The sequence below is a fragment of the Eurytemora carolleeae genome, unplaced genomic scaffold (assembly GCF_000591075.1).
Source record: "Eurytemora carolleeae unplaced genomic scaffold, Eaff_2.0 scaffold262, whole genome shotgun sequence".
NCBI lineage: Eukaryota > Metazoa > Arthropoda > Copepoda > Calanoida > Temoridae > Eurytemora > Eurytemora carolleeae.
Genome location: NW_019396267.1, coordinates 39,767 through 53,180, shown reverse-complemented (window position 1 = coordinate 53,180; position 13,414 = coordinate 39,767). Strand labels below are relative to the sequence as shown.

The following is a 13,414-nucleotide window of genomic DNA, read 5'->3' as shown; positions in this document are numbered from 1 at the left end:
TATATAGTACACACTAAATATGCTTATATATATATCACGGAAGGAACAGGGATATCTAATTTTAAGAATTACAAAAAAAGTGTTGAGGGAAAATGAAAAATTGGACCTGAAAAGGCAAGTTTTACATTTTTTACCCTAAAATTCCATCATGGTCCCCTTAAAAAGCATTTTCCCTACCAGGTCAGCGAATAAAACCCTTAAAAAATGCATACATTACTTCTGGGGAAAGTTTTTTCTTTAAGAGTAGTGATTTTTCAAGAATATATATACCCCAGGAAAGAAAACAAATTGTTGTGATGTTAATATCGATATTTGTAAAAATTTGCGAAATGTTCCAAGACAATATTTATATTTTAACCTGGGTCTTATACATTACAAATTTACAAAATATATTTCATGATTTGGAATCTGTCTTAGGTTGAATTTAATTTTTAAGAGTAAAAAGGAAGAATTAGTCAACTACGTTTCTTGTGTACTTCGGTAAACAAAAGAGAAGAGGTTCAACTGTAGCTAATTCAACCATTTTTCAAATATTCCGACCGCAGCATGTTTTTTCTTGTGATGCCAAAATTCAGGTCATTTTCGTAAAGTGAAGTGATACCAATAAAACACGAGTTTTCTTTTTTTATAGGATAAAAATAATACCAAAAGTGTGTTGGGAAAATAAAATTTTCTCTAAATAGTATGAATTCTTTTGAAAATCTGTCTTTGTAAAGTTTATTAGGATTTCTATAGAAAATCCAGATTATTATTTTCTAAGTTTTGAAAGAACCCTTCTTTATATATATTATACTATAAGATGCTTAACAAAGTGAAATAAAAGATTTCGGAAGAGTCATTAAAGGTGGATACTTTTTAGTATTTCCTAATAGTGTATGTGTACGTAAAAAGGTTTTTTCCTTAAATACCATAGTTCTTTTTAAAGGATAAAATTGGGCATCATTGTTGGGTCGTTTTTGAACATTTAAATGTTACTCCGGGAAAAGATAAAAATCAAAAGGATTTTTTAATTAATATATTTGTTTAGAGAAAAATGTTTACAAAATGTAATATAAGCTTAAGCTTATCTATAAAGAAAACAGTTTTGCCATATTAAACATCTCAAACTCTTGTCGAGACGAAGCTTACTTTTGCTTTATAGATAAAAGAGATCAAATAGATTATCAAGTACAATAGGTGGCAACAGAGAAATGGACCAATTATACACGACGTCACAAGTGTCAAATATAACAAAGATAACGAAATTTTCTCACATTATTTGACATATTTTTCAAGATTAAATAGAAAAGTGAAAAGAAGAAAATAAATAACACATAAAATTGCACCTTTTTTCACTGTAAGATAAGCTCTTTATTCTAAAATTATCACTATTATTGATAATTTTGTCGGACACAAAAACTGAGTTGACGTAAGAATACAGCTTTACTGAGAGTGTACAAATAATACGTTGCCATCTATTGTATTTAAGAATCTATTTGCAAGAGATGAGAAGCCATCTGATGATGTAATAGTTTTTAAACAAAATAACAATTGGCATTAAACGACGGAGTTTTTGGAAGATTTAGCGATATTTAGGTTCGAGGAGTTGGAGAGAATATAATCATGATTTCATTGCAAGTCTAAAAATTCATTGAATGTTTAAAACGGAGAACAACATGATACTCATCTCTAGATATAGTTAACAACGTTTCCTTAACGAACGGCAAGTTCAAGATATAACGAAGGGCAAGTTCAAAATATAAAAAACAGCAAGTACAAAATATAAAAAGGCAAGTTCAAGATATAAAAAACGGCAAGTTCAAGATATAAAAACAGCAAGTTCAAAATATAAAAAGGCAAGTTCAGGATATAACGAACGACAAGTTTAAGATATAAAAAACGGAAAGTTCAAGATATAACGAACAGCAAGTTCAAAATGTAACGAACGGCAAGTTCAAGTTATAACGAACGGCAAGTTCAAGATATAAGGAACGGCAAGTTCAAGATATAAAAAACATCAAAATCAAGATGTAAAAAGGCAAGTTCAAGATATAACGAACGGCAAGTTCAAGATATAAAAAAACGGCAACTTCAAGATATAACGAACGGCAAGTTCAAAATATAACAAAGAACAAGTTCAAAATATAATAAACAGCAAGTTCAAGATATAACGAAAGGCAATTTCAACATATAAAAACGGTAAGTTCAATATATACCAAACAAGTTCAAAATATAAAAAACAGAAAGTTCAAGATATAACGAACAGCAAGTTCAAGATATAACGAACAGCAATTTTTTTTATTTTAACGTTGACGAACGGCAAAACCGGTGATTTTGAAACTGTTTACAAAAGGAAAAAATGGGTTATTAAAAAGATTACAATGTTAATAAACACTCCCTTTAATTGAGATTGTTAATGAACACTCCCTTTACTTTAGATTGTTAATGAACACTCCCTTTAATTGAGAGTGTTAATGAACACTCCCTTTAATTGAGATTGTTATTGAACACTCCCTTTAATTTAGATTTTTAATGAACACTCCCTCTAATTGAGAATGTTAATTAACACTCCCTTTAATTTAGATTTTTAATGAACACTCCCTCTAATTGAGAGTGTTAATTAACACTCCCTTTAATTGAGATTATTAATGAACACTCCCTTTAATTGAGATTGTTAATGAACACTTCCTTTAATTGAGATTAGCAATGAACACTCCCTTTAATTTAGATTGTTAATGAACACTCCCTTTAATTTAGATTGTTAATGAACACTCCATCTAATGAACGGCAAGTTCAAGATATAACGAACATTAAGTTCAAGATATAACGAACGGCAAGTTCAAGTTATAACGAACAACAAGTTCAAGATATAACGAAGGGCAAGTTCAAGATATAACGAACATTAAGTTCAAGATATAACGAAGGGCAAGTTCAAGATATATCGAACGGCAAGTTGAAGATATAACGAACGGCAAGTTCAAGATATAATGAACAGCAAGTTCAAAATATAACGAACGGCAAATTAAAGATATAACGAACGGCAAGTTCAAGATCTAACGAACGGCAAGTTTATGATATAACAATTACAGCAAGTTCTAGATATAACCAACGGCAAGTTCAAGATTTACAAAAACGGCAAGTTCAAGATTTAAAAAAACGGAAAGTTTAAGATATAACGAACGGCAAGTTCAAGATATAACAGACGGCAAGTTCAAGATATAAAAAACGGCAAGTTCAAGATATAACGAACGGCAAGTTCAAGATAAAAAACGGCAAGTTCAATATATAACAAACAACAAGTTCAAAATATAATAAACAGCAAGTTTGAGATATAACGAACGGCAAGTTCAAGATTTAAAAAACGGCAAGTTCAAGATATAACGAATGGCAAGTTCAAGATAAAAAAACGGCAAGTTCAAGATATAAAAACGGCATTTACCAACTTATTTACCAACTTATTTTTAGGCATTTGTGAAATGGAATTTATTGAATATTCTAAAATATTTTGACGAAATATGATCAAATATCGAATTTATAGCTTTATATTATGTTTAACAACATTTTATTAGGGGCTTAATCTTTGAGAAACAGATCAATCGTATCATTGCGATCTTTTATTGATCTTTTATTGATCTTTTATTGATCTTTTATTGATCTTTATTGATATTCAGAACTACAAATTATATAGATTAGCACTTTTTTAAAGGATCCACAATAATTTGACCGAACATTAGGTTTTTAATAAAAAAAAATAAAACTTCAAACTGAAAATAATATTGATTAAAAATCTTTAATTTTACTCACAAACAAGAGGAACTGCAGAGACTCCACATAAGATTTCTCAACTTGATAAACTTCACGAACTATTAATGCTCGGGTATCCTAGAAATCATAACTTAAAGGAACTCAACCTTGATTTAAAACATAATTTACCAATTTTATGACTTGTAAATTTGCCTGAGTAATAATCCATGGCGGGCATAACATTTTTTAAATGAAAGATCATTATGGATAATGCCAGATCAGTCACTTAAAAAACTACAAAACTTAGAAAAAAAAATTATTTTTACAAAAATGGCCTTACTTTTAAAGATAGATAATTATTTTGAAGATAATACCCTTTTTGAAAATGCTACTATTCCCTTTCCCAAAAAGAATTGAGTATTTGCCACTAGCTCAAATTTTTTAACCTTTGCCACCTGATGGTGTAAACCTTTTATACTTCTAACTTAGATGATTTGATACAACTAAATTTATAGTTTTAAATATCTAAGGTCTACACCATTGGGTTGGAAAGACATAGTGTTTAAAATAAGTGTTTGTGACAAAGACTTTTTTTCTTCGTAGCTGTCAATAAAACTATTAATACTAAATGTTATTAGTAAATAATTTCTTTATTCTTTACTTGATGGTATCTTTTTTGGCCTTCTATTCAAGCAATTAATTGCATGTGAAGCAGAAACATTTAGAATTTATTGATTATTTACAATTTACATTACATAAAAACTATTTTTATACAGAAAAATCATATTTTAAACCCTGTTACTGTTAAATCAATGTTACTGTTTAATCAATTAAATTAAATTAACTGAATTTAGGCCAAAAATGATTAAACCATTTTTACTTCTGCTTTTCCTAAAAAATATGTCTCAAACCATTTTCTTGATAAACGATACTATATAGATATATTGTATATACAATTATGTATCTAATATATGTGAATATTATTGTTTCTACATATTGATTAAAAACACTTGACGTACACAAAACTACAATGGTACACACCAGTAAAAACTACATAATAGTACACATTACATAGTACACACACACACCAGTATACAGCATTAAACACTACAAAGTACACACTACATAGTACACACCAGAACACTCTACATAGTGCACACTACATAATACTCAGCAGTACACACTACATTATAGGACACACTAGTACACACTATATAGTACACACTAAATAGTATACACTACATAGTATACACCACATAGTACACACCAGTACACAGTACATAGTACACACCGGTACAAAAAACATAGTACACACAGCTGTACCAACTACATAGTAGACACATGCGCACACTACATGTACATACTACATAGTAAACACCGGTACACACTACTTGACTATATTGTACACACCCGTACATACCACATAGTACACCAGTCCAGTACATGATATCTACATTATTTTTATCTATACTAGAATTATATGCACTACACATACTATTTGAAACATACATATATATCAAAAATAATATTTATGAAAACAATGAAAATGTTGACAACGATGATAGTGATGATAATGTTGATAATGATGATAATGATGATAATGATGATAATGTTGATAATGATGATAATGATGATAATGATGATAATGATGATAATGATGATAAGGATGGTAGTTATGATATTGATGATAATATTAACAGTAACTATAGTATTAGTAATGATAATAATTTTAATGATATTAATAATAACAGTGATAAAAATACCAACGATGATGATAATGATATTTTTATTATAATGATAATAATAATAATAATAATATTTATTTTAATAATCCCAATATACTTGGAAAGGTGGGAAGGATATCTCATCATGATGTTCCTCGGAGAAATCTTCAAAGAGGAATGAGTTCCTTGAGTTGAGAGAGCTGGAGAGAGAGAACCCTATATCAGATTTATATACAAACCACGTAATGATTGAAGTAAAGGAATTGCACGGGCAGCCGTTGTACATTTGAATTTCCGAGCCGGGTCACCTTTTCCAGTCTCAGTTTGTACTGTGTCGCCCGGACATTGGGTAAAAAAGCAGACACTCAAAAGGACTAGCCGGTGCAACAGGGTTAACGCGGTCAAACTTTAGTTTAAATTTACTTTAACTGAAGGGTCAGGGGTGCGTGATTGAGACTTTGTCAAATACTCACACTTTCTTGTATCTATATCTATGCAAAAAGATTGTATAAACCTTTGATATTTGATCTAGCATAATTCATAGTTTGAAATATTTAAGGTCTACAACATTGGGTTGCAAAGATATGTTTTCAAATAGGCCAATGAACAATAAGGCACAGCAATTGGACATTGTAAACAGACCATTTTACTACACAAGTGATTTAATAACTTACTAATAAAGCTACTTACTTTAAAACAACATAAAATGTACTTCAGTATTGCTTTAAAGTCGTCTTCCTATACTAAAGTTTTCTGGTTATCCCTGTATACCTGTGTGCTATGTGCACATTCAGGAATGAATTAACAAACTTAAGTTTCACACTTTGTATCTTTAATGTAAACAGCACAAACTTCCTATTCATTGAATAAATACAAAATCAGACCTAAAGCCTAAAAACATATAAAACTTTTTATTCAGAGTAAATCATAACAATTAAAACTGTGGAAAACATGATTTTTAAATTTTGTGTTTTAATATCCTACAAGTTACAGATAACAAAATAAAAGACCGGCGCACTTTTAATTTGTTTATGGCAGAAACTCAGTTTTATTATAACACTGATCAGGTATGTGAGAATGTGACAAATATTTTATTTAACCAATTTTTAGAGGTGTAAAGTTTAAAACTTGATCATTGACTTTTTGATCTCTTTGAAAAAGATACAACATTTTAAAAAAAACATACTTTAAAGTGAATAAACTTTATTAAATTGTTTTTAATCCTTTGTGTCCCTGTAACAAATATCCCCGAGTATTATATCAGGGAAACCTGATACCTTATCTATATTCCTTCTAATAACTATTATCATCATTTTATGCACACCTCGTAACCAAATAAAAGATTAACTTTATCGTTCATGAACCTTGTAAATTATATATATGTCCTACTTGGTGCCTGTCACGCCGGTCACCCTATTTGACCTGTAACCTTATGTTTCAATAAATAGTTAGTTAAGTGTAAAACCTCCCATTGAATAGACCAGGCTATAAACCCTAGGTAGAGAAGACAGAAATACAGTGCTTTTTCTGTAGCTAAGATTGATTTGGAAAGACTAGCATTTTGTGACATTTCTGTTAAGCTGAATATTTTGCTAAGCCAACTAGTTGCTTACTTTTATCATCTTCCGATTGAATAACCAAACTCACAGTGGACTAAGGACAATTTGAATTCGACCGGATTAACTCCTTGTACCAGTCTTAGTGACTCGTGGTATGTACCTCCTGAGCTTATCATATCTATTATATGCCTATTTGACCTATCCCACTAGCTAAGTTTAGTGTGAACTGTGAAGGTGTGTATATAATATCCTGGTTGACCTCCAGATATATCCAGATGTCCTGAGTTAGTATCTGTAGATCCAACAGATACATTCAGGGTTTCAGGCGTACATCCTAAACATAAAATACTGATTTTTCTAGTTTTCAAAAGGACAATTTCTTCCGATTTAATAATTTTAATTCCTTATTTAAAAGTTTGTGCAGTATATATCAAGTACTGTGGATAAAGCTTAGCTCTATCCTCTGAATAAGGTTTAACCATCATTGATGCCAAATAAATTATTATGTAAAACAATTTAAGAGTTTGTTTACCTGTATCTAGGTGATCCAGGGTTTCATAGTTGAATATGTTAGACTGGCATGGTGAGGATGAATCTATGTTGTGGGGGGAACCAGAATGTTTTCGAACTGAACAGTTCCAATATTTTTCCATAGTCCAAACTGTACTAACTTTAAAACTAAATGGGTGTCCCACATCATATCAAAAGATCAAATGCAGAGCTTGAATGCCATTGTTTAATCATGTCTACCTATCGATTCAATTAAGGAACTGTAAGTGTAATTTAAATCACATAAATTTCATTAGAAGATCATTTATTTGGCGTACTGTCTTGTTTTGCCTCATATAGTCTGTATTTGTACTGTACTGCTTGCCCTGGGTAGTTGAAATTTAGTTAGGTTCAGAGATGAGAGTCTGTGGTCAGGTACATGAAATGAACTGTGATGTACCTAGCCGTGCAAAGATGGCAATATGCTTGATTTACCCTTAAAAACTCTGTTTGATCATGTATGAATACGATATCAATGTTGATATTTTTTTATTTAATATTTCCAATTGTGAGTTCTCTACACAGTGACTTGCGCATTTTTAAGTTTTGATATAAGTAAAAAGTTCCATTTAGTCCTTGCCACTATAAATTTACATATCAATTTCTAACTGGATTATATATCAATTCTCTCTACTATACAAGCTCGTCCAATGTCTGCTGCTCTATTCCTTGTCTAAATGACACACTTCCGGCTCACATTCTCAACTTCCTGGCCATGAACAGCTGATTCCCTTCAGTTTTTTTTCAATTTGCCAAGCCAAGAGGTTCTATGCTGAATTGAACAGAATTTTATGTGAGTATTATTACGTGTTCATGATGGATTCTGGAAGATTGTTTCTGCTCAATTGCACCTTACTGTTTTATTTTGGCGAGAACAGACTTTCTTGCCGTTTTCTTTCTTTTTCAAAATCTTTCAGAATCTTCCAAAATCCACAATGAAACCGTGAGCCAAAGTATTTTTCGATAGCTATTGTTACTGTAGAGCTCGTAGATGGAGAGAATTCATAGTTTTTGCGTTATGTCCTCTAAAACTCAAAAAATGTAGCAAAGAATACGATTTCAATAGACATTTAGATGTCTAGATCTTGCAGCCTTTGCAATTTCAGAATGAAACTTTTTTAAACCTAGAAAAACGACAATATCTTTCACATTATTGATCAGATAAAGGCTTCAAGGGCACAGTTGTGAATCAGGCATTGTAACTAGCTTTGAAAGGCGGGTCACTTGAAATTACACTTACAGTACCTATAATCACAGGGGAAGATGCCTTCAGACAATCTGCCAGTAATCATCTGAGTAGATAAATAAATATTTCAAAACTATTTACCAATGCACTGAGATTTAAGGAAATTTAATTATAAAAGCGGAAGCAAGAAAAAAGAGATTGTGAAAATTCCAAAATTTTTTGGAGGTATCAGCAATGAGAGTAAATATTGGGATTAAGGCCAAATTTAAAGAATTTGATTCGCATCTTAAATTTGAGATGCGGCTCAATCATGGTCGGTTCTACTTAAACTTTATTCAATGTTTAAAGATTTGAGCCAGGTCTCAATTGGAATAGGTTTTTAGCGGTTCAGAGACATGGTTTAAATTCATTGAATGTGGTCTATGGACTTAAAATAATTATTAAAGTTTGTAATTACTATAAAAGAAAAAAAACAATTAAAATTTCTTCATTTTCAAGTTTAAACAATATATAAGACTGATAAAAACTACAATGGAAACAACAAATTTTCAGGAACATTTTAAAATTCAAATTATTTTTTTATAGATGTTAAAGCTGCAGATATTTTTTTCCTTAGAACAAATTTAAATGAACAATTTATTAAAGTTTTTAGGTCAAGGTTTTGGTGTAAGTACTTTTATATCTATGTTAAAAACATTTTTTTTCTGCAATTCAATAATAACTTTCTAACCAAAATATTTGTGTAAATACACAAAAAAATCCTTTTCATTTATTTTGTGTAAAGTACATCTGAAATATTCACAAAGTTCTAGATCGAGCAAATAATATTTTTATAAAATTCTATAAAAAAATCTTTTAATAAGGTGATTTCTTATTTATATTTAACAATGTATAATCCAAAAACCAATTAAAAAAATTAAAGTTCACAAAAGTCCTGGTTTTGAGGTAGTTGAAAGTCATCAGTAGACTTTTGAAAATTCATACTTTTTAACAGAGATCATGTGAAGCGAATCCAGCCCCCCTAAAGTTTATTAGGATTTCTATAGAAAATCCAGATTATTATTTTCTAAGTTTTGAAAGAACCCTTCTTTATATNCAGAGTTTGTATTTATTAGACAGGATGGTCATGTTCCCCCTCTATCTCCGCTCTACAGAGGACCTTTTAAAGTATTAGAAAAGAAATCTAAATATTTTAAAATTAAAATTGGTAATCGTGAAGATAATGTCTCAATAGACAGGCTGAAAGCAGTGATCTCAATTGATGCACCTACTCTAGAAGAACCTCCAAATAAGGGACGTCCCAAGAAAGTAGCAGTTTCTAATGGATTATTTTCAGTCTCAGTCCTGCTGCACCATGCCTGAAACTTGGGAGGGAGAACTGTAGAAGCCTGACTTTTAGTTATAAGAAAATATGATTTTGTCCTACATGTTAAAATTAGAATTGAGTTTGCATAAATGCGCAAACAGTTTCACTGATATTTCGCAAACTTGTTCAATCTCGGATTTTACACTAGTCATTCTTAGTATGTTAAACGAGTAACATATGAATAAATAAACTTGTGAAAATATGTTATCATTCTGAGTTATTGAGACTTCTATAACATGTTCAATTCAAAAGGATACCAGCTTTAAACATTTCTCTAATCAAGGATAAATGAGATATTTTGTTGTCCTGCACTCTGCAGAAAGTAAGTTGTATTTAATAGTGGTTTCTCTGTAAAAGAGACTTGCGTAATTACGCTTCTGTTACATTGAAATAAATCAACACTTTTTAAATAGAAAAATGAAGATATCCTCTTTATTGTTAAACAGCCAGAGGTTTTATGTAAATAAAATATAACTTTAGCGGCGCAAAGGAAGCCAATAGTTACAATATCGCTTAGCCTCGGTTGGTTTCAAGGAAAACAAAGAAATTGAGTCTTTGCCACAAACTCTCAACCCAATGTTGTAGAGCTTAGATACTTCAAACAATGAATTTTGTTAGATCTAAAAATCTAAGTTTGAAATATCAAAGGTTTATACCAACAGATTGCAAAGATTTAGGGATTAGAATATCTGAGTTTGTGGCAAAGACTCAATTCTTTATAAACTTTATCAGATAGCAGGTGGTTTAGATTAAATCATTGTAAATCCTTAAATCATTGTAAATCCTTTAATCATTGTAAATCCTTTAATCATTGTAAATCCTTTAATCATTGTAAATCCTTTAATCATTGTAAATCCTTTAATAATTGTAAATCATTTAATCATTGTAAATAATTTAATAATTGTAAATCCTTTAATCATTGTAAATCCTTTAATCATTGTAAATCATTTAATCATTGTAAATCATTTAATCATTGTAAATCCTTTAATCATTGTAAATCCTTTAATCATTGTAAATAATTTAATCATTGTAAATCATTTAATCATTGTAAATCCTTTGTTCAATTCAAATTGTTCTTTGATTTCCAACAACAAATTTGAAAAAAAACTCGATTGAAAATTAGACTTGGCCAAAAAAATGAAAAAGTACAAATTAATTTAATATTTTTAACTATTTGTGTATTGGAACTATCCTATGGGGATGGGAAGGGTTGGATAACAATGATCAAGTCCACTCATCTTCTAAGTTATCTGCATTCCATCACAATATTATCTGTTATCCCATTTTTTCTCTAAAGTTGTCTGAAATCAAGTTCTAATTCATTAAATTTAAATATCTGCTTTTTCAGTTCAATTTCATAATGCGGAGACAATTGAAGTTTGTGATTCACAATTCAGTCATGTTTTCAATTTTAGTTGAGTTTTTTAAAATCAGATAAAATTATTTAAATGATATACCCGTGGGTGAAAACAATCAGGTATTAGCAATAAGCTCCCTAAAAATCAGGTATTAGCAGGAAGTTCCCTAAAAATCTATTTTTCTTTTGAAAACAAAGTAACTTTGATTTAGCATATTCTCAACTCTACACATTATACACTGTCAGAAAATTGAAAAACAAAATTGAGGGGAGAGTTTAATAATATCTTTCAAGAGAGGTATTAGAAAAAGAAAAGGCAAGGGAGGGGGGAGAGTTTAAGAGATATTAAAAAAAAAGTTGAGGTGAGAGTTTCCTAATATCAGGAGGTATTAGAAAATTCAAAATTTAAGAGGCAAGAAAGGGAGGAGGGAGAGTTTAATAATATCTGTTAAGAGGTATGAGAAAAACAAAGTTTAGGGGAGAGTCTTATACTATTTGTTGAGAGGTATTAGAAAATTTAAGATGCAAGGGGGGAGGGAGAGTTTAATAATATCTGTTAAGATTTATGAGAAAAACAAAGTTTAGGGGAGAGTCTTAAACTATACTATTAAGAGGTATTAGAAAAATGAAAAGGGGGGAGGTCTATAATTTCTGTTTAGGGGTAAAGGAAGAAAAAAGATTTAATTATGTCGATAACGTAATAAACGCTTTAACTTTTTTGCTGCTGAAAGTTTTTTTAGATATTGTTTTCTTCAGGATTATTGATTTTTACAAATATTGGAAGTGCAAGGACTGACAGATAGTAAAACAGCAATCGTTTCTCAAATTAATGTTTTTAAATCGTAAATTATTAAAGTTTGAATCCCAAGTGATTCTTCTTGTAAAGATGCCAATTTTAGTTTTTCATTGATGCCCTTGCAGGAGACCTTAATCTGATCAATAATGTTGAAGATCTGACAAGAAAAGTGTTTATTTCTGTGAATTTCTACAGACCTTCGTATACACAAGAAAGACACAAGAAGAAACTACAAATCAAAATAAACAAATTCTAAAAACAAAAACATGGATATCTAATTTATATTTAATCAAACAAAGCTTGTGAGGGCACTGTTGTAAATCGTGCATTGGCATCTGTGCAGGGAAGATCACATTAAAATACGCTTACAGTCCCTTTAATAAAACCACCCAGCCCCCCCTCCCACTTCCTGTACTTGTACAGTATTTGTCACTTTTAATGTTCACCCTAAATTCACTTGTCCAGGATATACCCTGTATACATATATCCTTGTCCAGGATATACCCTGTATACATACATCCTTGTCTAGGATATACCCTGTATTCATATATCCTTGTCCAGGATACACTCTGTAAACATATATCCTTGTCTAGGATATACCCTTTATATATATATCCTTGTCCAGGATATACCCTGTATACATATATCCTTGTCCAGGATATACCTTATAAACATACATCCTTGTCCAGGATACACCATGTTAACATATATCCTTGTCTAGGATACACCTTGTATGCATATATCCTTGTCCAGGATACACCCTGTAAACATATATCCTTGTCCAGGATACACCCTGTATACATATATCCTTGTCCAGGACACACCCTGTATACCTATATCCTTGTCCAGGATACACCCTGTATACATATATCCTTGTCTAGGATACACCTTGTATACACCTATTTTTGTCTAGGATACACCCTGTATAGTGTATACATCTATCATTGTCTAGGATACACCTTGTATAATGTATAAATCTATCCTTGTCTAGGATACACCCTGTCTAGTGTGTACATCTATCCTTGTCTGGGATACACCTTGTATAGTGTATACATCTATCATTGTCTAGGATACACCTTGTATAATGTATAAATCTATCCTTGTCTAGGATACACCCTGTCTAGTGTATACATCTATCCTTGTCTAGGATACAC

General features: G+C 30.6%; 1 protein-coding gene across 1 annotated transcript; it reads right to left on the bottom strand.

Moving 5' to 3' along the window:
• Positions 1-3,759: 3,759 nt before the first annotated feature.
• On the bottom strand, positions 3,760-11,484 carry LOC111699728 (uncharacterized). The gene is made up of 5 exons (XM_023470460.1): positions 11,300-11,484; positions 7,539-7,634; positions 7,266-7,340; positions 5,566-5,663; positions 3,760-3,861 (listed from the first exon to the last, which is right to left on the bottom strand). The coding sequence occupies exons 1-5, from the start codon at positions 11,343-11,345 to the stop codon at positions 3,760-3,762; spliced, it is 417 nt and encodes a 138-aa protein (XP_023326228.1). The 5' UTR covers positions 11,346-11,484.
• Between the last annotated feature and the right edge of the window lie 1,930 nt (positions 11,485-13,414).